This window comes from Myxocyprinus asiaticus, chromosome 5, assembly GCF_019703515.2.
Source record: "Myxocyprinus asiaticus isolate MX2 ecotype Aquarium Trade chromosome 5, UBuf_Myxa_2, whole genome shotgun sequence".
In the NCBI taxonomy this organism is placed as follows: Eukaryota; Metazoa; Chordata; class Actinopteri; order Cypriniformes; family Catostomidae; genus Myxocyprinus; species Myxocyprinus asiaticus.
In genome coordinates this window covers 29,764,108-29,790,733 of record NC_059348.1, presented here as the reverse complement: position 1 = coordinate 29,790,733, position 26,626 = coordinate 29,764,108, and the positions used below count along the sequence as shown (strand labels likewise).

Below are 26,626 nucleotides of genomic sequence, written 5' to 3'. Positions count from 1 at the left end.
AAAAAGAGAAATCCTTAAAAATCCTAAAAAAGTCTGTATGACACTTGAAAAATTCACATTGACTTCAAAAGTGTTGAGTCGAAAACACCCTGTAGTTTTGTAGAAAAAGAAACCCTAAAATCTATACTGCAGCCACTTGTGAGTTGAGACCCATCATTTTGAAGGAATTTGCAGCATTTCCTAAACCCTGTAACATAAACAACATTTATTCTGGCAGGCCCGCAAAACCACAGTGTACATATAACACTACAATGAAAAAAAAAATTAATCCACAGTGAAACAATTCAGGTGCCAAACTTGAGTTTCCTTCAACAGATCAAACCCGTTTAAAATGTTTAACCATTTACTCTATCAAGGGTGAGAGCTACATTGCGCTATAATAACAATCATGATAACAATGATGACAAGAACATTAATAGTAAATGCAAACTAATTTTGTCTTGATAAGATATTAATGACAAGATACCCTTACTCATGTTTCCTTCTGAATGTAGCCAACAAAACTGTCCTTTCTTTTTGTGTCAATAGCAGTTAAAAGGGGCAGCATATAGGCAGTGCATGACATCTGACAAATTAATTAGCATGTGCTGACTGATGACCCACAAAAAGCACTAAGAAGTCTTTCCCTTGATATAAAAATAAAATATTTAGTTGCTCCATATTTGAAACACTATTTACGTGGGCAGCATTTACATTAGATGACACCTCCCATTAAGCAACACTTTTTAATTTACCTCAGGTTTTCTGCCACACAGGCCATCATATACAAACTGAACAGCAGCTGGAGTGTCTGCCTGAAACAGAGAGCTTATCAAATCATGAGCCTGTGAAGTACTGAAATTTGACAAACACAACCCACTGCAGGTGCTGTACACGGTCTTGGCCCACTGTATATCTAAGTCAAAGAGCAGAATCACAGTCAATAGTTCACATGGTAGAACGCAACTTACTGACAAAGGCAAAAGTGTAAATACAAAGAAAAGACTGGATGGGGGAGAACACATCATTTGAATTTGAAAATCCTTTCCTAAATATGAAATGCAAAAACAAGCTCTATGCTCTCATCAAGCAAAACAAATAGTTAAAGTACTGACAAGGTATCAACAGAGAGGTACTAAATTGGTTGACAGCAAGCTAAAAAATACAAATGAGGAAATAACATGACAACATGGCTCAAAAGATCGTTTCGCACAAAGTTAAACATGAACATGTAAATAGACACGCACAAGCAAACATTCACATACACATCAAATAACAATTATCTTGATTAACCTGCCAGCCTAAACTTGTCCTTGATATGCAATATTGGAAATGGAAGGGGGAAATCATTGCGAAATATCAGTGCAGCTTTGCATAGTACGTTCACATTAAAGCAAAAAGTTAGTTTTATTCCGACAGACGACTTAGACACTTATGTATTAAATTCTGAATAAAATGTAAAGATCTCTGAGCTACAAAGCAACAAGAAAATTTTTGTACACACATGATAGGAAACAACAACCAAACTATCATCCATGATCATTCAAAAATGGCTACTTCACACCTACATTAGAGGAAAAGAATAAAGGGGAAAGTCAAACAACCAAACAAAAGTTGACAAAGACATTAAAAAAATGTGTACTTGCACACAAAAGACTGTGTTATCAATTAACAAATAGGCTTATTTAAAAAAAAAAAAAAAAAAACTGGGGAGAAGTACTAGTTGTGTTCTCTTTTTTTTTTAACTCCATGGTGAAAATTGGCAGCTGCTCAATTCCAGTGGAATGCTATGTGGTGCTGATCCTCTGTATCTTACACACTGCCCAATATTTTATGTTTCTGTAACACAAAATGATTGATACTGAGTACACTTAAGCTGCTGTAGGATATCACGATTATGACAAGAAATATAATCAACTTTGATTACCTGAAGGCTCTTCTTCAAGTTGTTCTTCTGTCTGGGTAATTTCCTCTGTTAAACAAGTAATTAAGAAAAAATAAGATACAAAAAGACAGATAAATCACAGACTTGCTATAGATGAAAGTATTCTCCATTCTCTAGATCAGGGGTCAGCAACCTTTTTGACATGGAGTGCCATTTTTTATTTTCCTGGTCAATGGCTGTGCCTAAAACTATTTCCAGGTTTAATTTATATTTTGAATAGACTCAGATTTTTGAACCCCACAATTTGGGTTTATGTTTTCTCTTTTAATGTAATTTTGAATGTGGCCATGGTTTAAAGGACAGTGTACCTGTATGCTGGGTTGGAAATCTCAAGCATTAATAGTGGTGTTTTCCTTATTACATGACGTGTTGTTCTGAAAGCAAAAAGAAATTAAACACGGAATGTAGGCTGTCATCCGCGCAGCCTGACTGAAGCAAAGAGGGCGCGTTTACTCGCACGATTAACCGAAAGTGAAGCTGGCTCATGATGCTCAAATGGCTTGCACGCGCTGCATGAGTCTGTTGGGTATACTGCAGTCTTGTCACATTTTAACTTTTCATTTAGCCTCCCATTCAGCTCATGAAAACATGCTGCGTGATCATGAGGAAGGATTACATCAAGATGTAGAGTGGAATGTAGGTGCAGAATTTAATATGAATAAAATGGTCTACTCCTCTCTCGACTTTGCCGGCGTGCCAGTGATTACCCCTCCTGGCACGCGTGCCATAGGTTGCCGACCCCAGCTCTGGACCTTTTCTATAAATATAAAATTGAATGACCAACCTGCAATGTCCTCAAGCTGTTCTTCCTCTGCAGCTACATCCTCTGTAACATGACAAAGACAATTTTACAACAAAGAAAATGTAAAAAAAAAAAAAAAAAAAAGAAACTGGTCAAAAGTCAGTACCTAATTTTACTGGTTTACACCTTCTGATTCTGTGAGGACTGGGACAATATAATTAGGTGGGACTAAAACTATCATGTCTTTTAAAATGTCATGTAAACCTGGAAGTGATTTTTGTGAAAAACAGACCTAGATAATAGGGCTGCAACTAGCGATTATTTTGATAATCGACTAATCTAACGATTATTCAACTATTCGGCGATTATTGCAACGATTAATCATTAGCTCTTAACTGATTATTCAGCTTGTGCCCGACTTAAAAGGTTGTATTAAATGTGCTTACTAACAATAAAAAAATACCTCTAAATGACATTCACTGAATTAAAGGGGGGAAAAAAAAATCAGTTTTAAGTTTAATAAATTCATTAAACTTAAATAAAATTTAAGAATAATAGTAAAGTCATCAAAACTATGGAATAACTATGGGAATTATGTTGTGACTAAACAAAACTGTGTTATATTTTAGCATCTTCAAAGTAGTCACCCTTTGCCTAGAATTGTACTCTTGACATTTTCTCAACCAACTTCTTGAGGTATCACCCTGGGATGCTTTTTAAACAGTATTGAAGGAGTTCCCATCTATGTTGGGCACTTATTGGCTGCTTTTCTTTATTATTTGGTCCAAGTCATCAATTTTTATTAAATTTTAGTTTAATAATGAAAAAAATGAATATGGTGGCACAATTATATTTTTGTCTACAAAACTAATTTCAAACATTTAAGCATACACCTTCAGATCAAAAGATTTTTAAGATCATGAGAAACATTTCAGTCAAGTGTTTCAAAACTTTTGACCAGTAGTGTATAGTCAAGATATATTCTCTGAAAGCAAATCTAAATATCTTACATGTTGCTTCTCAGGAAAATGTATCTTGTTATAAGGACTTTTAGATATTTTAAAATATTTAATATTATATTCAACATTCTCATATAACACACTTTTCTTCTGCAGTATAGCTCCTAAAGTAAACGTATGTTGTTTTAAAGGAGTTTTAGATGTTTATATTGAAAAACAAGCCAAAACAACAAATCAAAAAACTCATCCATCTTTAACACACACACACACAAAAAAAAGTTATCTTCTTAATAGAGCTGCGTATCGCCGATTTCTTCACAATAAGATACACACATATATTATGATTCAATACGTCGCGAGCCATCACTTTATAATCTAGCTGCAGCAAGCGTGCGTGAGGGACGTGCGTCCCCGCGCCAGAGTGTACATCAGACGGGTGCAGTTTCAATCTCTACCCCTTAGATCGGGTCACTTCACGCGACTCATAGAAGAGGCGCTGACCGCACAGAGAAATGTCAGTTTCGGAGTTTGTCCTTATTTACGTGACCTGCTTCCTTATATTTTGAACTTTAATAAAGGATACATTAAAGATATAACACCAGGGTGTTTCCTTTAAATTTGCTCTGACGTGCAAGTTTTGCTTGAGCTCCGGCTCCGCTTTATTTCACAACGAGTATTTACTTATTTTGCATTTTTGTATAATTTCCTCATACTTTGCAATCTACATCACCTGAAGCTGTTTGGGAGGTTTGGTGTGAGTCTGGACTGTGAGCTGTGTTTTCTTCCTCTCCTCAATCATGTACTCAAGCTTCAGTGCTCCTCCCACACACCATCATTAGAGTTTGATGTGATCTCATGTTACGTAAAATATTCGTAACTATTCCACAACGGAAATTTTTGTCGACAACTTTTTTTTATTGTCAACGTTGTCGATAACAGGTGACACGTGATGTGTATTTACCTCGAAAGTCGAACGCAATGCTAACAAGGTAGAGGTATCATGGTAAACTCTAGGAATGTACATTTTTGGACAGATAAGAAGAAAGCATTCATGTTGCTGCAGCTTAAGGAGAAAAACAATGTTTTAATACATGGGGTGGACAAAAAAAACAAGGAATGAGGAACGAACCTTTTTAAAAAGTCGCCAAAAACCTAGAAGAAGCAGGCTTTACACAAAAGGTCAAGTCTAAAACGTCCGCTGATATCCTTTCTTCAAATATTCAATCACTCATTGTGCCATGTATTTTTGGACAGAGATATGACGACTGTAGCTCTGAGCAAAAACTAAGATAACTCAATTACAACTGCACATTTAAACATTCTGAGCCCATTTACATCTGTTATTAAGATGGATTTCTGGTGATCTGGTCACAAGTGGTCAGCACAGGTGTATACAGTGTCTAAAACGTTTTCTGATCTGATCCCAAAAACCACATATGAAGGTAGTCAAAAATCACATGTGACCACATCACATTTGAGGTGTAAACACTTTCTGTCCTAAATGCATCCCAGACAGCAGTAAAGCGCCACCCCTCCCCTGTCATTTAACCACTGTGCTAAAACAAGTTAACGAATTTAAACTTTGCCGGTTACGAGCTTATCCGTTTTAAGAGAAAAAAATTGCAGATCAGAAAATTAAAAAAAAACAGATACATACACAAGCACGAGAACTTCACAGATCATCTATGGTGTATATGAAATCAACACGCAGGGACACAGATTACAAGCACAGACGTTTGAAGCTCAGGTAAATACAGGAAATTCCCTAAAATAACAGGAAATTTTGCTCAAAATGTTTGTGCATGGAATAAATTTCAGCTGCATCAGGAAGTAGCGTATTTAGCATAACATAGTTGAAGCATGTCGTCATGAAAGAGACCCTTCCCTCGAAATCCAAACACAAGTGGTCACAGGTCACATTTAAGCGACCAGGTGTAAACAGCGATGTGTCTCACCTGACCACATGTGATCGGATCACCCGAGACGCATCTTAGTAACAGGTGTAAACACTTGTCACTGACACAAGATCAAAGATAACGTGAACATCCACATTAATGCTATTGCACTGTTAATGCATCACTTAATTATAATAACACATTAGACAATTTAGGCATTGCTTCGTTCTGCCTTTTTTGTCCATGGATCATATTTTCCTTTTGCATGATCTCCATTTGATTGAATTAATGAAAACTTACCCTCTTCTTCCATACTCTCCTCCTCAAGCTCTGGTTCCTCCACTGAGGAGTCTTGTACTTCCTCATCCTCCTCAACAGCCTCAGCTGCCTCTATTAGTTCCTCTTCTGTTACCGTTTGTTCAACAGGGGCTGACTCCTCATCTGGCTCTTCAGGTGCTTCTTCCATTAGTGCTGCATCATCTACTGCTTTTTCCACTCGTTCTAACTCCTCAGCTGCTTCCTCTACTTGTTCAGCCTCTTCCACAGCTTCCTCTACTGTTTCTTCCATTTGGGCATCCTCCTCTTCTTCCACTGGTGCAGCGTCCTCTACAGCTTCTTCCACTAGTGAAGCCTCTTCAACAACGTCTTCTACTGGTACAACCTCCTCCACTACTTCCTCCACTGATGAAGCCTCTTCTGCCAGTTCCTCTACGGCTTCTTCCACTGGTGCAGCTTCCTCTACGGCTTCTTCCACTGGCGCAGCTTCCTCTACGGCTTCTTCCACTGGCGCAGCTTCCTCTGCAACAACCTCCTCTACCACTTCAAGTGGTACAGATTCCACAACTGGTTCTTCTATTGCCTCTTCTACTTGTGCAGCCCCTTCTATCATCTCCTCAATAGCCTCTTCAGGAGCCTCTGCCGTGGCATCTTCCTCAACTGGAAAAGTCTCCACAACCTCAGGCTCTTCCTCCACAACCTCAGGCTCTTCCTCCACAACCTCAGGCTCTTCCTCCACAACCTCAGGCTCTTCCTCCGGAACTTCTTGCTCTTCCTCCGGAACTTCTTGCTCTTCCTCCGGAACTTCTTGCTCTTCCTCCGGAACTTCTTGCTCCTCTTCAGCCTCTGGTTCTTCTTCAGCTACTTCATCTTCTGCAGCAAAAGGCTCTTCCTCCACAGTCTCTGGTTCTGTGTGTGTGTGGGGCGGGGGGGGGGGGGGGGGGGTGATAGTGTATAAGAAAAATGTGTTAAATGGAGTTGAGAGTAGGGATGCACCGATACCACTTTTTCTCTTCCGATCCGATTCAGATATCGGAAATCTCAGTATCGGCCGATACCGATCCGATACCAGTGTTGTTTTTTGCATATATTCTAAACTGATTCTTTACATTATTGTGTGGAACTAATTGGGTGTACTCTTTAATAAGTAAAGAAACACAAAACTCTAACTACACATTATTTCAATATAAATGTATAGATTATTACGAAAAACTTTGTTAACTAGTATACTGGATAATGTAGCAGCAAAATTAACAGTAATTCCAGTATAAGTCATCAGTACAAAAGAAGCCTTTTTTTTTTGCTTTGCAATTTTTTTCAACTTGTATCTGGACTTTAAAGGATTCAGATCTCTTTTTTGTTCAATTTAGTTGTAAGATATCAGCTCACTTTTCATTCACACAGTTATTTTTTGGAACCCATTCAACTTAAAATATTATCATTTGTAAACAAATGATAATAATATTACAATAGTAATATATCTCAATCTTGCACCTTTTGTCACAGATCTCTTTCTTCCTCACTGCCATCAGAACTCACTCTCCCCGAGTTCTGATTACACCACCTGCATATCATTAGTGGCTAATCAAGGACTGCATATATACCCCGCTTTCACACACACTCTTTGTCTGTTCTCATCGATAGTATCTCTGAGACTCCAGACTTTTCTACTATGTCAAACATACCTGTGTCTCATTATTGCCTGCAAGTATCATAAGACTGTTGCAAGTTATCTGTTCATCATGTCTATACCCTGTCTGGATATTACTCACATGCTGTTTGCCACTCTGCTCAACTGGATTTACTCACAATGTTTGCATCACTGTTTTAATCATCTGTTCAATAAACCCTGCTACTGAGTACATATCTCTGCCTCAGTGAGTCTCTCCATGACACCTTTAACTTTTAAACACTCACGCTTTTATTTTGACATTCTGAACTCTCCAGGAAGTCCTGTGTGTGTCTGTTTGTAGGCAAGTTCACAGTAGTTTCTTTCACTTCTTATTCAAATTCTGGTTTAAAAAAATTTTTTTTTAAAAAAAAAAGCACCTCCAGTGCCGTTCTAAATGCATATTATAAGTGAACCGAGCTATTGAGCATCTACATCTGAGATGTTGTTCGTGAGTATTGCTCAAATATTGCGCACAGCGTGAAGGCTAAAAATAGCCAAGGGTGTGTGTGTGTAAACAGAGCAGCTCCATTCAATAACGCACTGGAGCTGCGCATGCATTTTATATATTTATTTATTAAACACAGCCTTTTGTGATTCACAGAGCTATTGCACGTCTTCAAGTGTCTTTGAATAAAATGCACGAGTCATATGAACTGCTTTAATTGTGTTTTAATGGTTCTTTTGTCATTTTTTGAGCTTGACAGTAACGAACATGACTAACACACAGTATCGGATTTAGATCGGGCTCATCGGACCGATACCCGATCCGTTTAAAAACATCAGTATAGGAGCAGATACCGATCCAGGTAGACATTTGTGAATGATACAGATGACGCAGACTCCGTTTAGGTCTAGTTATACAATTTTTTTTTTTTTTTTTAACAAGAACCAATCAATAATCACTGCAGCAAGACACCTACCAGTACTTTAGGATTAAAATCAAAGTTTTGTTATCATAAAAATTTTTTTTAAAGAATTGCATAGAACAGCATTACTTCTGAGAGTCAAAAAGTTGCAACAACTACAAATTGTAATTTCAAAAATCTCTCACAAAATCTATACCTGGTGGTGGCTGAGCTGCTTTCTCAACTTTAGTGGCTTTGATCTCTTCCTCAACAACAGGCTCTGATGAAGAAACAAAAAAAGAAATATAAACACCAAAATATTCTTCAGCCCTTTACCAGATTAGCCATTCAATGCTCGGATTAATAATATTTCCTCTATGCCTGCAATGCTTAGTTGACTATTAAACTTGTCTTTGTTGAAAGGAAAACAATGATTGTACTTATGGATCGAGGGTCTTTGTTTAATTGTTAAAAAAATGCTTGTATAATCATGCTTCAGAGTTAGGCTTACATGTTTGCCGTTTCTTGCAGTTCAATACGGAAGACCTTTATGTCAGGTTTACACAAGAATTTGGTGGTATGTGGCAAGACCAGCTTATCATTGCGGTCTTGCAGGTACAAACTGCTCATGTTCCCTTTACTCATTTGTGTCTATCAGTGTAAATCCTACATAAAGCACAGGTGTCTTATGGATAAAGTGTTAATGTTTAACGATCTGGAAGATAAGTCTTATTCTTTACCCAAGTCAAACAAATGAATTAATGCTTGTATCAATGACATGGGAAGTTAGAAGGGCTCCTCATACATGACTACATTATCAAGATTTTACAAAGCACAATAGATAGAGCTCTTATTTTGTGCATTTTATACTGCAATATTGATTATAGTCGTGATTATTTTATTTGTTTGTTTAGGTTTATTATTTAAAAAAAACAAAGACAACAAAAAACAAGAAAATAATGACAAGACTGAAATACAAGAATCTGAAAGTATTAGCATCCCTATTATTAAATCTAAGTCAATTTATTGATGCATACAAATAAGTTTCGGTTTCTTTTAAATAAATGTTTACAGCACCCTCTCGTTTACTGTGTAATACTATGTGACAAAACTTTACCTTCTTCCACAGGTTCAGCGGGGCCCTCCTCAACTGATTCACTGGTCACAATGGTGGGCTTATCTTTCAGTCCTGAGGGTTTTACATGTGGATGTACATACATGAGGCATGTGTAGAATAGTCACACAAAACAAGCACATGGCTCTTTTGAAGTGCATCTTATTCACAGAATAACATCTATGCTTCCAAAACAAAACTGCTGACAACTTTTGGTTTACTTTTTTCTGTGCTTTATCTTACAGACAGACAGGTATGTGTTTGAGAGTTGAAACAGACCAAGAGGAAGAGGAGGAGGATGAGTGATTACTTACATAAGAGAAGAGTTTCTAGATATTTTTTAGAGAAAAGATTAGCATTATTGTTTAAAAAAAAAAAAAAAAAATGACATGTTTGAGCATAATATAACAACTAATACTGTGCAACTATTAAACTGAAAAGAAAAACACTCAAAAAAGGCACTGGAAAACCAAATCAGGGGATTCACAATGTTTATTGACAACATACGCTTCTCCCTCATCATAAAGTAACAACCTATTTTATTTGTTGTGCATGAACAACAGCAGAAAATTATCAGTGTTGAAACATCACACTATAGCTAGAATTTCATAAGAGTAAACCAAGATTCTACCCTCAAACAAAAAAGAAAAAACATTTTTAAGAGAAATAATGGAATTTCTGCATGATGATCAAAATCTAGCACCTTGTTTTGGCTTTTACCAATCAAATACTTCAACATTTTGCTGCCTGCCACTCTGAGCATTAGACAACTAAACATAATGATTAGCATTGTTGATTATGGAGTCTCTCATTGAGACAAAAGGTATTTCTTTGCCTCATGCCTTTAAGGGGCGGTCTTCCGAAGTATCCTCATAATGGACTGAGATCCAGTTCAGCCACAGGTTAACACAATTTAAAGGAAAAATGATCTGACATTCTTCATTGGTATAAACTTTTACCAACCAGTGTGCCATTTTTATAAGATGCATTACAGTTTCCTTTTAGCTGCAGCCTTATTAGACTCTTTGCCTTTTCCATCTCTCTCAACCTTATTACCTTCATCAACAACAGGCTTATCATGAGATTTCTTTTCCATATCTGGCTTTTCCTTTACCTCATATTTTTTCACCTTCTTTGCCACCTTTGCCTCTTCCCTTTCTGCCATTTTCTCCCTTTCCTCTTTCTGCTTTCTAATCCTTTCCATGGCCTTTTCCACATCCTCCTTCTCTATTCTCTCTCCTTCTTCCTTCAGCCGCACCTCAGCCCTCTCCCAAGCCTTGGCTTCAGACTCCTCCCTTATTCGGTTCAAGGTCCTCTCTTCCTCCTCTTTGGCTAGGATGCTTCTCACCTCGGCCAGTGCCATTTTAGCTATCTTCCTGGCCTCCACTTTCTCATGGATAATGGTGAGCTGCTGCTTCAGAGCTTCCCTTAGCTTCAACCCAACATCTTTGGCGTGGGAAAGCTCTGGGGAGTGAGAACTTTGTTTGATGACATAATCGTTGTGACTAAACTACAATACCTACACACACCTCAAACTACAATGCAATTAGTTGCAATGGTTGGGGATTGGTAAGTAAACAGGATTCAAAATTCAGAGCATTAGTACTGAGACATCCTCCATAGATTACATTGGAAGATGATGGGATTTAGGATTTATAGGTTTATGCCGAGTACAAGGTTACCTAGTATTATCAAAAGACTTAGATTGAAGAACTATATGTGCATGTAGTTCTTCATGTCAAGACACATGCAGGTTTGTAAGTAACAACTGCAGGAGGACTTTAGAACTTTACTGATAAAGACTCTTTGGTTAACCAGAAAAACAACATTATGTAGCTTTGACATTTTGATGTCAGCTCCATCATGCAAACAAGTTGATCTAGTACTTCGAAAAACCATATTAAAATCCCCAACCACAATAGGGGCAAGTCTGCTCCATGCACTTATATCAAGTGTGCAATATACCTTTTTTCTGGAAAACATCTTTCTTTGCATCTGGCATAAATGAAAAAAAAACAAACAAAAAGTTTAAGTCAGTCAGTGATTGCTACTCAAAGCAGATGTATATCACGCAGGGACTAAAAACTGTTCATGAAACGAAAACAAATGATTTGTTTGCCAAACCTAACTATAATCGCGAAAAAGTGATTTTCAACTGTTCCAGAGTGAAAAAAAATTTTTTATTTATTTTTTTATTCTAGTAACCGGTTAATTTCGTTACGGTAATTTTTTCATGAAACTAAAGGCCAAAGGGTTTATCACAGTAACTTTTTGGAACTGCACCACTTCATGTTGCCCAAAAAAATTAAACTTGCTTTAATCCTGAAGGAAACTGCTGCATCACATTTCTTTGCCTACTTGCCCGTTGTGGATGTTGCATTCTGCGAATGAAGACTTTTTTAACAACTACGTATTACTAAAAATACATGCACAGCTAATCCAGATATAAGGAAAACATTATTAGAGGTAAAAAGTGCATTTCTCAGTTGTTTCCAAGTCTTCACTGAATTATTGAATTAACGCTGTCATTTTAAATGAAAAACATTTTGTTTGTAATCCCTGGTATCACATAATCCCTACAATTGTTATCTTCTGCATACATAGACACTAATGATGGCAAAGAGTGCACAGTCCATTCATCCACATCTAACATCATTCAGTTGATTCAAAGTAAAACAAACAAACACAATGCTCCTTAACACTATCTGCAAACCAAACATTTATTAACTAACAGCACTGGGGATTTCTGCAACATTCAAGGACAAAGTATCTTATAAATAAAACCAAAAGGCCAAATGACACTAATTTGTCACACTGTGACAAATGACCTGAATTTCTGATTTTCCAGTAAAACACCAAAACTGTACTTGAAGGAGTTGTTAATTGAGAATAAATAGCCAAACTAAGGATATCCTTCAAGCTTAACATAAATAGGAAAATACTGAACCTTCTAATTTTTTTTATTTATTTTAAGACAAATTAATTTAAATGAGTTAACACATTAATTACCCTAACAGAACTCAAAGAATTTTCCAGAAACAAATACATAACAGGATTATTCTGATATCTTATGTTGTTTAAATGAATTAATTTCATGTAGTGATTGTTGAGAAGCAACAGTGCCCATTATCATCATCATCATGTCAGACTGTAATGAAGCACACTTTTTTAATATATATATATAAATTCTGATGTGTGCGTAGGAAATGCTGTATTTCAGTTATTAACGTTTCTAACCCTCTCAAATACCACTTGGTAATAAAGAGTCCATATATAAACTCTACATTACATTTGGTAGGCACACAATTTTTGGTTCTTTAGGTTGGCAGGTAGGAACAAATTGTTGACGGTTCCAAAACTCTGGCGTTCAGGAGAAGACTCCTAAATAGGACCATTAACAAGTTTTTGCCTGGAACAACTATTGAAGTTCCTTAAATAACGCTATATGTAATATTTTGGTTAGATTCAAGTCTGTTGAGACTATAGTTAACAAAAATCAGGCTTAGGAAGCTAGCACTTTGGTGGGATATAGCCTTTTCATACTTATGCGAGGTGCCGCTCTCCTTCCTCAAAGAAATTAACAATATTGATAAGTTCCATGAGCACAAAGAAACACAAAAACGTAATAACTGACAATGTTATGTCAAACTACCTATTCTGTGCTTAGAGATACCAACACTGTAAAAAAAAAAAAAAAAAAATACAAAACAAAGATATCTCCACTTAATTGCCAAGGATACAAATGACCCAAAAAAGCAATTACTGCTAGTTATGAAAATAGCTCAAAATAAATTAACTGTTCATAGCACAAAGACAGAAAATGATAAGACTATAAACAAAGCATAAGATGTCACATGTGAAGACTCAAGGAGAAACACATATCTACTATATTGATTATGATATAACAGAACTGAGACATGCAGTAAGGGTGGTAGGTTACATTAGTGCTGTAAGTTCAGCCAAGGTCATATATATAAAAGCTAAATAGTATATTAGTAGAAGGAAATAGTTGTTGCAAAAGAGCCGCAACAAAGCATGAACTACATAAGTTCAATATTAACAAAAGGTGTAAATGTTCATAATGACATCATCTTCGCAAAAGTGTTCATAGATCCTCAAATGACTGTTGGTGATGTTCCCAACAAAATATTTCTTCAAGTGTTTAGAACAGAATCAAGTCTTCTAGGGAGCAAGTCCTCCTCTAATAAAGTGCTTCTGTCACGATCGCAGTAGAAAACATGACTACTGATTTTGAAGACCTAAAATAACGCATGTCTTTTGGCCCTGAACCCCTTCAGTCTGTGATGCGCCAGCAACGTCCTCCACTGCTGCCTCAGTTTCTTCATCCTCTAGTGTTTCAAAGGGACTCATAACATCATAAAGGAAGGTGAAGAAACTTTGGAACCAATCATTTCCCTCTTCTACTAAAATATCGAGGACTTCCTCAAGGGAGTCTGAGTTTTCTTTGTTGCCATCTTTGGTCAGCCCTACGCCAACGTGATAAGGAAAAAGAGACAGAGGGAAAGAAAGAACAGTGAAAGAACAAGAAAATAGAGAAAGGGTAGAAGTGGTTGGCAAGGTTTAGTAGATAAGGACTCAGTGCTATAAAGAGGGTAAAGATGCTTTAAGTATAAGCTGGGGTATGGAAAATGACAGACACGGGCCATGCATGGGAAATCCCAATGGAGCGGTTTTTGATGAATGTACAGCTTACGTAACTTATTTGTTAAAACAATTAAACTGCCTGTAACATGAGAAAATAAATCTCTCTTTTCTCTCCTTGTGACATCATGTTGTCATGTTTTTATTTTAATATTGCATATGGCAAGTTGATCTAATTCACATGCAAGATAATCTGTCATCTCTTCTTCTCCAAAATGGTGTGTTTCAACTAAAAACTATGATTTCAAAAACATGAAAGTGTCATGCACGTGCATTGGTCTGATTTAATTTGAAATTGCACAAAAGTGAACCAAAGTCAGTCATGCAAAACATGGTAACAATTTATTTCAAATCAGTGCACTTGCCTAGTAGTACTTTAGCGTCTTCCACATCAAAGTCTCCATCACCATCAGCGTCATAGGATACAAGTTTACCTAGTAAAGTAATTTGAACCCAATTAAGTCAGTTGTTAACCAAGTTGGTGAACAATCTAAAATGCCATAAGCACATTTCTTTTTCTTATGCCAAATAGTACATGTTTCTTGGGGTACCTTAAGATGTGGAATCCTCTTAAACTTTTCCAAGTACAGTAATTGGTGCTTTCTTAAGGTGACAATTAGTATTAACTTTCATTAAGACACAGGGGCGTGCCCTTTCATTAGGACACACCCACAAAATATTTATACCATAATCAAATGAAACATTTAAAATGCTTCATGCTGCAATTCCCCCCCCCCCAATTTTCAAGACAAATCTACGCCCTTGTTAGGACATTACATAACATTATTTAATGTTTGACATGATCATTACATTCAATACTTATAATTGTTTCATTTGTATTTTTTCTCCATATATTCATCAATGAATGTACATGAACTACTGATCTGTGAAGCATTACATAATGTTGTGCAACAACTATTAATAATGGTTTTTGTAAATATATAAAACCTTTTAATCTATAAGTGTTACAAGTTGTGCTTATTATTGTTTCATCATTCACACAATGCATTTAGGGCAGATTTTATCCTTTATGCTGTTATTTTATGTACATATAGATTCTATGATCTCAATGCCTCAAAATGTATTGGATGTTAGATGTTATGCACCTTACGATACTGTAATTGAAGTATGAACGAGGATACTAAAAACAGAACTAAAATGAAATGGCACATTCACTTATTTTATAATTGAGGATGATGGGTTGTCAATGAAATGAGGTTTATGATGGTGATCCTAATCATTGGTTTAGATTTCATACCTTGTAATACCTCTGAAAGATTACAGCGCAAGTCCTTTGCTTTGGCTGCATGCAAAATTAAGGCCAGATATTAAAAGAATTATAAATAAAGGGAGCATATAAATAAAAAATTACCATACTGAAGATTAGGGGTGGGCGATATGACCAAAATCTTATATCACGATATAGTTGCATTTTAAAATAAATAAATAAATAAAAAATTGGTTTATATAAAAAAATAACCATATTGTAATGCCTTTTTTTGACAAATCCAGTCATTGAATTAAACACTTTATAAATAAAAACTTCTTCCTCTTATATAATTATCTCTTTATTTGGAACTTGACAAATGTAGTCAGAGTTAAAAAAAAAAAACAATTGGTGGTATTCAAAATGTGGTAATCAACCTTACCACAAGGCTACATTTCACATTTCAGTCTGATGTTGTTGACTAGTATTATTTAAAAAACACACTTCATTAGGCTCTTAATGGTTTAAGTCATCTCTGTAAACAATATTTGAATACCTAAAAGCAAAGCCGGTTTGTTTTCTAATATCTAACATTATTCAAACTTAATTTTATTAAGGTAAAAAACTCAAAACTCAGTAGAATTCAAATAGGTCATGCAAGTTCTGAAGTTTGTGCCGCGATAGAGAGAAACCGGGTTTAGCGCAAGAGTGTGTGGAGCCCAATCTGGAAGCCTGCTGGACTCATGCACACTTTCATGCTTCAGAGATAGCGCATGCAAAAGTCATGTGAAACAGCTGCGTGTGTCTGATGAGAAGCATATATTCAGAACATGGGATTAATGTCATTGAATTTGCTTTGGCAGCCCGAAATTTCGCTTTGACGCACACCGAAAAATTGTCAGTACCTGAAAAACCCAGTTTCGTCAATTCTCTCAGTCTCACGTAAAGCTGCTCTGCCTTCCTCCTCAATTTCTCAGACAGAATGTGTACCACGTACGTGTTACGTGAATAGAATTAGGTGCACATTTCTTGCCGCGTGGTGGCGGTTTTGCGTAACCGTGATAAAGACGATAATCCAAAATGTATACCGGTTGCCAAATTTCTACAGGTTTATCATGTCTACTGGTATATTGCTCACCCCTACTGAAGATATACATCAAATCTGCTAAAGAGGATGCAAAATGCAATATATAGATGACTGACTCACCAATTACACCTTGATAGTCAACAAGGTCAAAATACACCACAGCTACAGAGGTCCAGACACCCAGGAGAGCCAGCACCATGAACCAGGTGAAGAAGGAGTTTCCTCCCGCAGCCTCTGCTTTTCTCCCATTCTTATTCGCCTGTTGCGGCTTAGCATCTGAAGAACAATAAAGAATAAGATTATGCCAGTAAAGTAGTACTACAAAAACAAACACTGACTGTCATTTAAAACAATCAAGTCAAAACCCTGTTCATGGATCAATGAGGAATACATGCTCATAATAAAGCTATGTCTTTAAAGCAGGATTAGTCTTTTAGTATCACTGCGTGATACTTTTTCTTAAGGCCACCATAGCTGATTGTTAATGTTGTTAATATTTACAGCTTTGAAGCTGAGAAACTAGACAAACCAATTACTAATTTCTAGGCATGGATAAAATCCAAACCATATCATATTCTCTCACACGAAAGATTTCTTTAAAGATGTTTAAATCTCAAAACACATCTATAGTATTCACAAGGTGACAAAACGCCAAGGCTCAGAGTTATTCTGAGGGCTGCTGACACTCCTCATGGAACCATGGTATAAATAAATTTGCATGTAGAGCTCTAGAAGGAAGAATGAACAGGTGTTTTGTTAGCTACATTCTCCTAGGTCAAACCACACAAACGACTTCATGCACACACTCACACAACAAACTGTGCAAATGTAACTGTTAAAGATATATAAACGGTAATTACAACACTCCAAGCATTAAGGCAAAGAAATTCTTCTTTACATTTTGTACAGATTTCATGTGAACTTATTTGACAGGAAAACATATAAACTAAACATTTAATGCACTTTTGTCATTTAGAATATAACTTTAAATCGTGGCTGCTGTCTCTTACAATTACAAAATGATTAAACCAAATATATATCCAGTGAAAACAACATAATGGAATTTCAAATGTTACAGTTTTATATCATACCCTGAACTGTTCATTAAATGTCATCTCTACTAGTCATAAACATTATTTCAAAGCACACAAATATAATACCAGTTTCTTCAGTCACCACCTTGACCTCTGCCTTCGGCTCTCCCATCCCTCCAGATCAAGTGGGAAACAAGAGAGCGTCTTTCACCCCAATCCTACCCTAAACCCCTGTACAAAAGCAGGTCTCCTGCCTTTGTGTTCCTGGTGAATTGAGCCGGAACTTAAGATGGAACTTAACCAGCAAATGGATTATTTTTAGAACTGTCTGCTTGAAAGCCAGAAAATCTCGAGCACTCATATGAAAGGGTAGGGGCAAACCCCACTCCATCCTGCTCTTCTTAGCCACACATGAAAGCTGAAAAGCTCATTGGTCACAAAAATTATTTCACTTAAAAAGGTCAGCTCAACCCAAAACAATTCTTACGTCATTTACATTGATTCAAACCCGTATGTATTTTTCTCTTCCATGGAACACAGAAGGAGATGTTCAGAAGAATGTTAGCCTCTGTCAATTTTATTGCACCCTTTTTCCATCCAATGCAAGTGAATGGTGACTGAGGCTATCAGTCCCTAACATTCTGCCTCACATCTTCTTTTGAGTTCAGTGGAAGAAAGTCATACAGTACAGTTTGGAAAAACAGAGGCCTATGTATACGTTTTAACTGCAAGCTAATCAAACTTTAAAAAGCATTTTTCAGCCTCCAGCCTGGAGGAGCATGTCAGTCTTGGCAAACTCAGTGACTCTCACTGCCATTGAGCTATTTATTTCCCATACAAGGACAGGTCTCACTAGTTTCTTGTTGAAACAATAAACATGTTAGCAGGGGCTTCAGCTTGGACTTGACAAAAACATTCAGCCATGTAGCAGGAACCAAAAAAGAATTTGAAAAACCTGTCAAACAAACTGTTAAATAATGTACTTAAAATAGCCCTGTGAGCACACAACAAGAAACAAAGATGAGAACATTTCTATATACTCAATGATACCAAACAACCCGCAATCCCCAGTAAGACATACATTTATAGAGCATTTAAATATTTCAGCCAGGTCAACGCTGCATGCTATTTGAGCAATGTTTACAAAAGACACACCTCTAAGTCACATATGATCGACTCATCTTTAAATTCACAGAGAGTCAAATGGCAGCCATTGTGCCCTTATTAACATCTTCCCCTCCACCATTTGTTTAACAAATCTGCTATGAAAAACTGTGCTTCAAACACTTTTTGTAACTCATGCACTGCCTTTGAAGTTGCTGTGCATTTGTGGGTAATAAACAATGTTCATTGTTAAGTTTACATATCAATCTACTGGAATGTCTGATTTGAAATATGCTCTCTTCTTCAGTCATACATACACACACCTCACTGCTTCACATTCTGAGTAAAAAGCAGTTCCTGCCTGGTCACAGGAGCATACCCCGACCCTTAACCCCTCATGTGACATTATCAACAAACACCCCCATATGGAATCTTGAAGCAGATGAAAAATCAATTAGAAGTCTTTTTTTTTTTTTTTTTTTTTTTTAAACACACTCTACAGAGTTATATGTAAACATTATTGCCACCCAAAAGAATAACAGTGTTACTTTGACTTATGTTAAAAATGCACACCTTCAAACTTTGCATGAAACAGAAAAGTGAACATTCATTCCAGTCTCTGAGCGATGCATACCGATTTGCTTCACTGACTGAATTAACCAACGGTAAATAAAAAAAATAGAAAAATACTAAAAAAGCACACACGACAGAGAACTGCAACATATGAAATGCCCTGGAAAAAAAAACAACAAAAAAAAAAAAAAAAAAAAAAAACACACATGCAAGGTTATTTGATTGATTCAATTAATTGAGAGATGCTTTAGAAAAACAAACAAATAAACAAACGCACCATGACAGGTTTCTTTACCATTTCTTTGGCACTCTGCAAATTATCCTGTGCAGCTGAAAAGATCCCTGAAGGAGTAATTCCAACAATTTAATAAAAGGCAGCATTGCACTCCTCTATGAACAGTTTGCAAGGCATTAAAGGTGCACTCAGTAATTTTTTTGTTTGTCATCTTGGACTTACACTGACACCTAGTAGTGTGGATGCAGCATCATTCGAACGCAATAGTTTTTAGTTAACAATGCCATTGTAGAAACTGACCATTCACAGTCAACCAGGATAAATTTAATCCATGAGTATAAATGTCCAATGACAGAGAGGTTACTAAAATTAAGCTAGTAGTATATGGCCCCCATGAGACCTTCACCATATAAAATAAAACAGCTTTTATAAGGTTACTGATCTGAAAAGAGTCTTCATCTCAGGTGAGTGCTTATGATTTTATATACATGTTTCAGAAATGCAATTAATTCCTTTAGAAGTCAAACTTTTTAATGGAGAAAAAAAAATGATTGAATGCTTGCGGAACCAACAATTTAAGGACAGTGGCACTAATTACGAAAATAATTTTCAGAGCCTTCACGTGGCTCTAGATATTTATCATTGGGAGGGGGGGAAGTGTTCCATAATATGTGATCCTCAAGATGTTTGATGACAGACCAACTGGAATGCTCTCCACATGTGGAGGTTGCGAAACAGTACTTAAAAATGACATCAAGAACACGGATAATTCCATTTAAAAAAAAAAAAAAAAAATTTATAGCGACTGAGAAGAACTGTAATTCGGAAAGATGAGGAGCAGATTTCTGTCGATCCTAGTTGGCGTGCTTCACTTCACAAGTTTGAGGCAACATCTACACCCAAAGTCAGACTAGAAGGTAAAACTAGAGACATGTGTCGTAATTTCACAGGTTCATTCAGGTATAAAACACATACCTTTAAATCAAGTCTGACAAGACACTTTGACTACTCTTACATAACCACGCAGTTACGAAAATCAATAATAATAGCTAACCCCAACAAACGGACGTTGATAACCAGGATGATTGGAGGAATACAGTAAAGCTTAATTTTTAATTACGGAGTCTGTTGGGGTATGGGATTTGACTCGAGACCCTAGAAGCCACGTGTAACCCCTCCCACGCTCTCCCAATATTTGACACGTGAGCACTGGGACAACTCTGACTCCAGCAATGAGCAAACGTGAGTCTAGAAATATAGGTCAATAACTAGTTGCTTTCTAAATTAAACAAAAACAGTCAAATAAACTAGGCCCAGTTGGGCTTGTGCAAGAGCATACAGAAGCTCTGCACCCTTTCTTATTTCCAAGTAAACAAGCCAATATACCTCGGACTGCTGAAAGTGACACGTTGTTCGCTCAGAATATGTCGACGATTAAAGAAATATGCACGGTTACAATGTAACGCACCTAAGGTAGTTTATATATCATTCACGGCTTTAGTCGACATACTGCACTAGGGATATTGTTATTAATTATTTGTTCCACGAGCCAGTTTTGCCATCAAGTTAATGTCTCATTGTTGTTGATAACCACAACCAAGCATTTAGAATGAGAAAAATCAACAAAAATCAATCTAGCCGCCCGATTAACTTTCAGGCCTTCTGCAAGAAGACTGTGCGTATTATTGACGAAAATATGTAAATATACAAACCTTTTTTGATGTTCCCCTTTGCATTTTTCTTCTGAGCCATTGCAATGGTTAGTTCTTCGTGTTCTGTAAAAGCTGAACTGACTGTAAATTCCAGTCTCAATTCTGGTGCCCTGCAAAAAATCAAATCCCTCAACATTCATACACTGAAGCCCATAGCAACCCGTCCCCTTTTTGAGTGACTAAGCATTCGACCAGTGGTAGCCATACAAAGCCATTGTGGGTGGAGCTAATTGAAATATCATCCAATCATCAAGCACAGGCACATGCCTTATTCAATCGTGTGGATACCTGCGAGGGATAGACCGCCCCTTTTGCCCTGTTTTCTGCCAGCACTGGAACGTGGCAAGATGGAAGATTGCACTTATCGCGAGATCAAACTCCATGTTTTTCTCAGTGTTGTTAATGCGAAACAATACGTAGTATTATGATAACATCTGTCGTTCGGTTTAACGTTTGAATTATTTATTTTTTTTAATTATTATTATTTTTATTTTTTTTTGTGGTCTATGGTAAATAATACCGACGTAGGTTTTCCAAGATTACTGTAGACTATATTGGACCCTGTAAGTAAGATCTTTTCGTAGGTTTAAGAAATAAACGCTTCATATTTGTGTAAGCCTGCAGTATAAAGTACACATGGCATGCATGATGCACAATTCAGTTGAACGAGTGCATTTTAATGCCATCAACTCTTATAGGCAATTTAACTGGGTTTCATCTTAATAATGGTTGAAATTAACGAGAGCCTTGTACTTTTTTGTTCTTAGTGCAAAATGTGCTTCCTACTTGTCTGACTCAGATATATACGTTATGTCCCACCCCTCTCCGCTTTTGTCCACCTCATCCTAAAGTGAGCGTATTCACTGTGTAACTTTACACTCACACGAGGCTCTGTGCATGCTCATATGTATTTATATCATGTTCAGAACTGTAATTAAGCACGTTGCGTTTCTTAAATTGGGCTTTTAAAAAATGTACCATAACTTTAGGACATAGCATATGAATTCAGCATTACGTGTATGTAGCATATCTGATACAAAGAATGAGGTAGCCTACTGTTTGCTTTTCAAATGTAATCATTTTAACCATAGCCAGTGTTTGACTTCAGCCTTCAGCTACAGAACACACCCACTTATGCTATCTAAGCAATTACCCATCCCAAAGTATATAAAGAATGTACTTCAATTATTTTATTTGCCATTAAAATGTTTATGTGTGCTCGCTTGGCTGGATCAGAACTATTCTGAACACTCAGACAATGTGGCTTCATTCGTAGTTCTCACCTCTACATTATCTATGTAGTCCACTTTGTTAGGGCAATGTGTCCTTTATTATCACCCACTTTAAAAATGTGGAGAAGAAGAGGTCACCAGATCAGCAGATTTCCTTTTCTTTCAGACAACCATCGGAAATAATTGATGAAACAGTTCAGGTACCAGGGTAACATGGTAATCTGTCCCAAATGTTTAGTTGACTAAAAATTATAACATTAGGATTTACTGGCAGGATTAAAATTTGCGATTTTGTTGAAGAAGGATAATTATATATATTTTTGTTTTTGTTATGAATTCAATCAAAATCTGCATCTTCAATTATAATTATATTACTTTTTGTGAGCTGTATTGGCTATAATATGGGTATGGTTAGGTGAAACAGGTGTGAACCAAATGGCTTTTTCCCACAACACAGTAGCCTACATTTGTTATAACATTTGGTACATGTAGGAGAGAGTGTTGTGTGTGTGGGTGTGTGTTTTATTCTGATTTAAAAATGATTTTTCTAGTCTTTAAAATCTATTTACCGTACTGTACTTTATTATGTACTCAGTATATTGTGCTTTTACCAGCAGAGGGCGTGCAATCATTTTAGAATAAAATGTGTTGAATTTCAATAGGCTTTTTCTAAAAGACAACAAAATTCCTACAGTTTTCAACAAAAGAGTCTTTCTCTGGAGTACAATGTTGTGTTATTACCAAGAGATTCCTTACTATTCACACAATAATTATGTGTTTTGAAAATAGACAATTGAGCCATAACCTTATGTTTATATATATATATATATATATATATATATATATATATATATATATATATATATATATATATATATATATATATATATATAAAAAACAACTTTTTTGTAGACCAGTTGCACATGCAGACAGTCCCCCTGAAGCAACATATGGTTATGGCCCAATTACGCAATGACAACATGGTGATAGGGAGGATTGTTATCTTCGTATCTCCTTAGTTCCTGGGTTGCCCCATAGGGGCTGAACATTCAGTTCATTTTATGTCCTTAACCACTAAGCTATAAAAAATAAGATTCTGCTATAGCTGGATGATTTTTGAATATAGACTATATGGCCAAAAGTATGTGGACACCTCCTTCTTATGATTTTATAGGTTTGGTTCAACAGTTTTTATTATCACATTATAATTTATATTTAAATAAAAAAGTGCCTCTTAAAGTAAACAATGAGATTAGAGGTTAACAAATTAGGACAATTAAATAATGAACTACTAATGTAAAAGAGTGATTTTCAAACACATCATGTGTTAGAAAATAAACTGTAAAAACAAATATGTACAGGGTTTCAAAATGTTAACATACAAAGAAATGGTCAACATGAAGCGCTATAGTAAGGTCATTAGTCTTATTTGTTTAAGAGTCTGAACAAAAGGCACTAGACCAAAGTGCCACTGTACTCTCCCACTTGCTGTACACACAATAAGGACATGTTTTAAGTTGTTTTTGTAAATGCAAAAGGCTTCAATTTACATTTACATTTAATCTAACAGAGGCTTTCTAATTCAAATATATTAAAAAAGGTCCAGTTATAGTTCCTTCATTTCAGAGAATATGATCGCTTTAAACAGTTGCAGCATAATTGTCCATTGTTAAAACAAAAGTAAAAGGAAGGCACTTTTATGTTTCAGTCTTGGACAGCATTCTAGTCATTGACTTCCTGTGCAGACAGATATCACATACATTATTGTATCATCAGAGGTTTATCAAGTACTTGAAATGTCAACTGACTATCTGTGTTATAAAGAATTAATTAAAATCTCATTATCCAAAAATATGACTCCATTAAAATAGGTAACTGTGGGAATGTCACTTTTGACAGTGCAAATGATCTTTCCAGTCTGGAGTATGAGAAGACAATTTGAAAAGCTGCACCATTCAATCCTGTGCAATATAAGAAAAATTCAGTAATAGTACGCCTGGTGGAGTGTGTAGTCTCTGTAACATTATTCTGATTTTCACAGAAATTAAAGAGAAAGAATGTAAACTTTCACGGCGGCAGTTGTAATATCACCTCTAACAAAGAGCACATGGCATCTTGTACCTTCATTGTATTCATTCATGGACGGATGACTGAGATGGATTTCCTCCGCCTAAGTCTATAGAGAGCTTATGGAGAAGGTCTTCAGATTGCATGATGTATTCGGTCCACTCTTGGCACACTTCATCTATGCTGGGTCCTGTGCCTCCATACTGAGGTGGGAGGATAGCCTTTGGAAAATAATCACAGAGACTCTGGACATATGAACTTCCATGCATATGAACCTATATAGAAAAACACAGCAAAGAGAACTGTTAGTGGCATCAACCTAGATGTTATCATGTGAATCATATCCCATTTGTATGTACTTTAATAATACTGACCCTTTGTTTGATTTTGTCTTGTAGAAATGGACGGATCATGGCAAAGACGGGACAGAAAAAAATGGGCTCATTTATCAAATGTATGCCGCGTACTTTCAAAGGAAAGGAGTCCTGTAAAACAAATATGATGTTTGTTTTGTTTAATTAATTTGAGCTTTATGGCTGTAAAAAAAAAAAAAAAAAAAAATTTAAAAGTTGTATGACATTCCCATATCTAAGGCAACCTACAAAACACACTAAATACTGATAACCAGTCTGTCAAAATGTTAGAAGAGCCATCTTATGCTTATGGCTCAAGCTATCTTACAGTTAAAACCAGATACATGTGCAGATAATTGTAAACATTTACTACCATTAATCAAGTAATTTCTTTCAAATCTTTGAAGATGCCTACCGTAAGTACAGATGATAACTTTTTTGCCAAAGAAGGATTTATCTGCAGAGCATGAGCAAAGCACCAGTCTTGAAGATCAAAAATGACTTTGAGTCCATTTCTTTGAGTTTCCCATTCTTGAACAATAAGCTCTGATGTAATGAGGCTCACACGAAAAACCTCATAAGCAGTGAATTCTTTGGGGTTCCACTGACCTGAAAAGTGATTAAAAATGTGTGATATTTGCCATTATAACAGCAGAAACAACTTTTCAAACGTCGTTTTAAGGATGCACTTGCCAATCCGATAGATTAAAACTTGACTTCCAGTATCATCTCGTGATGTCAAAACTCCATGGTAATTGTTTTGGAGCAGTCCTCTGATGGATGATGGACGCAGATCAGCAGTTATTTCTGGACATTCTTGTCTCCATTTATGATAGTTAATCAACAGCTGTGGATAGAAGACAGCATCCAAGACATGTGACATTAGTCTCAAAAGGTCTCTTTTTTTTTCCTCCAGGATATAAAAAAGGAAAGAAGGAAGTGTTATCTTGTACACATACTGTATGTTATTTTAACTGGAGTAAAGAGCATATAAATACAATACAATGGGAATAAAGTTTCAAAAAGGTAAACCATACTTTAATTTCTTCATAACCTGAAAAAGAAATCGGACGTAAACCATGGCATGGTTTGCACTGCGAATCAAATCACATATAGGAGGCACTATAGCCTAGCACTACAGAAATCAAACACCGCTGTGGTGAATCGTTTCGCACCTCTAGTTCAGCCATCATTTAGGCAAAATAGTGCTACAAACCTTGAGCGCCAATTCAACATCAAAGTCTCTGGCTCGCAAAAACCTTATCAAAAAAGTTTTCGACGAATCCAAGAATCGAATGCTTTTTTCTGCCTCTGCTTTTTGTTTCAGCTTCAACAAATAGGGTTCGATCCGAATAGAATCTACAGGCATATTATTTAATTCGTCAATGTTTTCAGCTTCTTCACACTTCATATCTGCGGGACCCGATCGAGTTGCATGTTCAGAGCTGCAGGCTTACGTAAGAGGGGCAGGGAATGAGCCCCTCACATCCCGGTCCCATGAAAACTACTCATGTGCCCAGTGTTGTTTTACCTTTGTACAGGTCAAGTTTTGTCAAACATTAGCCAAGCCAACTTTATACACTTCTCTTTCTCTCTCACGCACTGACACAAAGACAAACTCCCACACACAGACCAACTTGTTATTTTTTTATTTTTATAAAATAATACGTTACAACAAACACCAGTGAAGATCGAGTTAACGCCACACCAGCAACTTTCCAGAACTAAATGTAGCAATAGAAAAAGTCGCGCACAACCAGCCTATAGAAACGCGTTCATCCATTTCAACCTGAAAGTAAAGTCGCTAAAGTAAACGGTTTGGCCTGCATTGGGAGTTGTTGGAGTTGATGCTTCTTGACACATTAACCCACTGGGTCCTTATCCAAAATGTACATCCCATCTAACAATTTTTGTTTCCCAGAACGTTCTGGGA

At 36.4% G+C, this 26,626-nt stretch overlaps 3 protein-coding genes across 9 annotated transcripts; all 3 read right to left on the bottom strand.

The window, feature by feature from the left end:
• Positions 1-190: 190 nt before the first annotated feature.
• On the bottom strand, positions 191-21,175 carry LOC127440468 (probable serine/threonine-protein kinase kinX). Of its 3 annotated transcripts, none has more exons than XM_051697052.1 (10): positions 21,042-21,175; positions 16,504-16,659; positions 15,348-15,392; positions 14,455-14,523; positions 9,431-9,502; positions 8,531-8,593; positions 5,821-6,705; positions 2,709-2,750; positions 1,907-1,951; positions 191-1,818 (listed from the first exon to the last, which is right to left on the bottom strand). In XM_051697052.1, the coding sequence occupies exons 1-10, from the start codon at positions 21,079-21,081 to the stop codon at positions 1,811-1,813; spliced, it is 1,425 nt and encodes a 474-aa protein (XP_051553012.1). In that variant the 5' UTR covers positions 21,082-21,175; the 3' UTR covers positions 191-1,810. The 3 variants fall into 3 exon arrangements, with proteins under 3 accessions (XP_051553012.1, XP_051553011.1, XP_051553014.1); XM_051697051.1 differs by lacking the exon at positions 21,042-21,175 and adding an exon at positions 17,544-17,707; XM_051697054.1 differs by lacking the exons at positions 15,348-15,392; positions 21,042-21,175 and adding an exon at positions 17,544-17,707.
• On the bottom strand, positions 9,904-11,412 carry LOC127440489 (uncharacterized). Its single transcript, XM_051697109.1, has one exon. The coding sequence runs from the start codon at positions 10,788-10,790 to the stop codon at positions 10,416-10,418; it is 375 nt and encodes a 124-aa protein (XP_051553069.1). The 5' UTR covers positions 10,791-11,412; the 3' UTR covers positions 9,904-10,415.
• Positions 21,176-23,238: 2,063 nt separating the features above from the next.
• LOC127440479 (alpha-tocopherol transfer protein-like) lies at positions 23,239-26,196 on the bottom strand. 5 transcript variants are annotated; one of them, XM_051697093.1, is made up of 6 exons: positions 25,910-26,195; positions 25,387-25,540; positions 25,109-25,302; positions 24,715-24,825; positions 24,395-24,615; positions 23,239-24,010 (listed from the first exon to the last, which is right to left on the bottom strand). In XM_051697093.1, exons 1-5 carry the CDS (start codon positions 26,102-26,104, stop codon positions 24,406-24,408), a joined length of 864 nt encoding a protein of 287 aa, XP_051553053.1. In that variant the 5' UTR covers positions 26,105-26,195; the 3' UTR covers positions 23,239-24,010; positions 24,395-24,405. The 5 variants fall into 5 exon arrangements, with proteins under 5 accessions (XP_051553053.1, XP_051553052.1, XP_051553051.1 ...); XM_051697092.1 differs by having other exon boundaries at positions 23,241-24,234; positions 24,365-24,615; XM_051697091.1 differs by having other exon boundaries at positions 23,242-24,234.
• Between the last annotated feature and the right edge of the window lie 430 nt (positions 26,197-26,626).

Bases quoted from the DNA above. Each gene is read 5' to 3' on its own strand.
- LOC127440489 (XM_051697109.1), bottom strand. From the start codon at position 10,790: ATGGCACTGGCCGAGGTGAGAAGCATCCTAGCCAAAGAGGAGGAAGAG.
- LOC127440468 (XM_051697051.1), bottom strand. From the start codon at position 17,589: ATGGGAGAGCCGAAGGCAGAGGTCAAGGTGGTGACTGAAGAAACTG. The intron at 16,660-17,543 runs GTATTATATTTG...ATTGTTCTTCAG, and splicing joins GGTGGTGACTGAAGAAACTG to ATGCTAAGCCGCAACAGGCG. The intron at 9,503-14,454 runs GCAAGTGCACTG...TAAAACCCTCAG, and splicing joins AGACGCTAAAGTACTACTAG to GACTGAAAGATAAGCCCACC.
- LOC127440479 (XM_051697093.1), bottom strand. From the start codon at position 26,104: ATGAAGTGTGAAGAAGCTGAAAACATTGACGAATTAAATAATATGCCT. The intron at 24,826-25,108 runs GTAGGCATCTTC...TTTGTTTTACAG, and splicing joins AGTTATCATCTGTACTTACG to GACTCCTTTCCTTTGAAAGT. The intron at 24,616-24,714 runs GTCAGTATTATT...TTTTCTATATAG, and splicing joins AAGACAAAATCAAACAAAGG to GTTCATATGCATGGAAGTTC.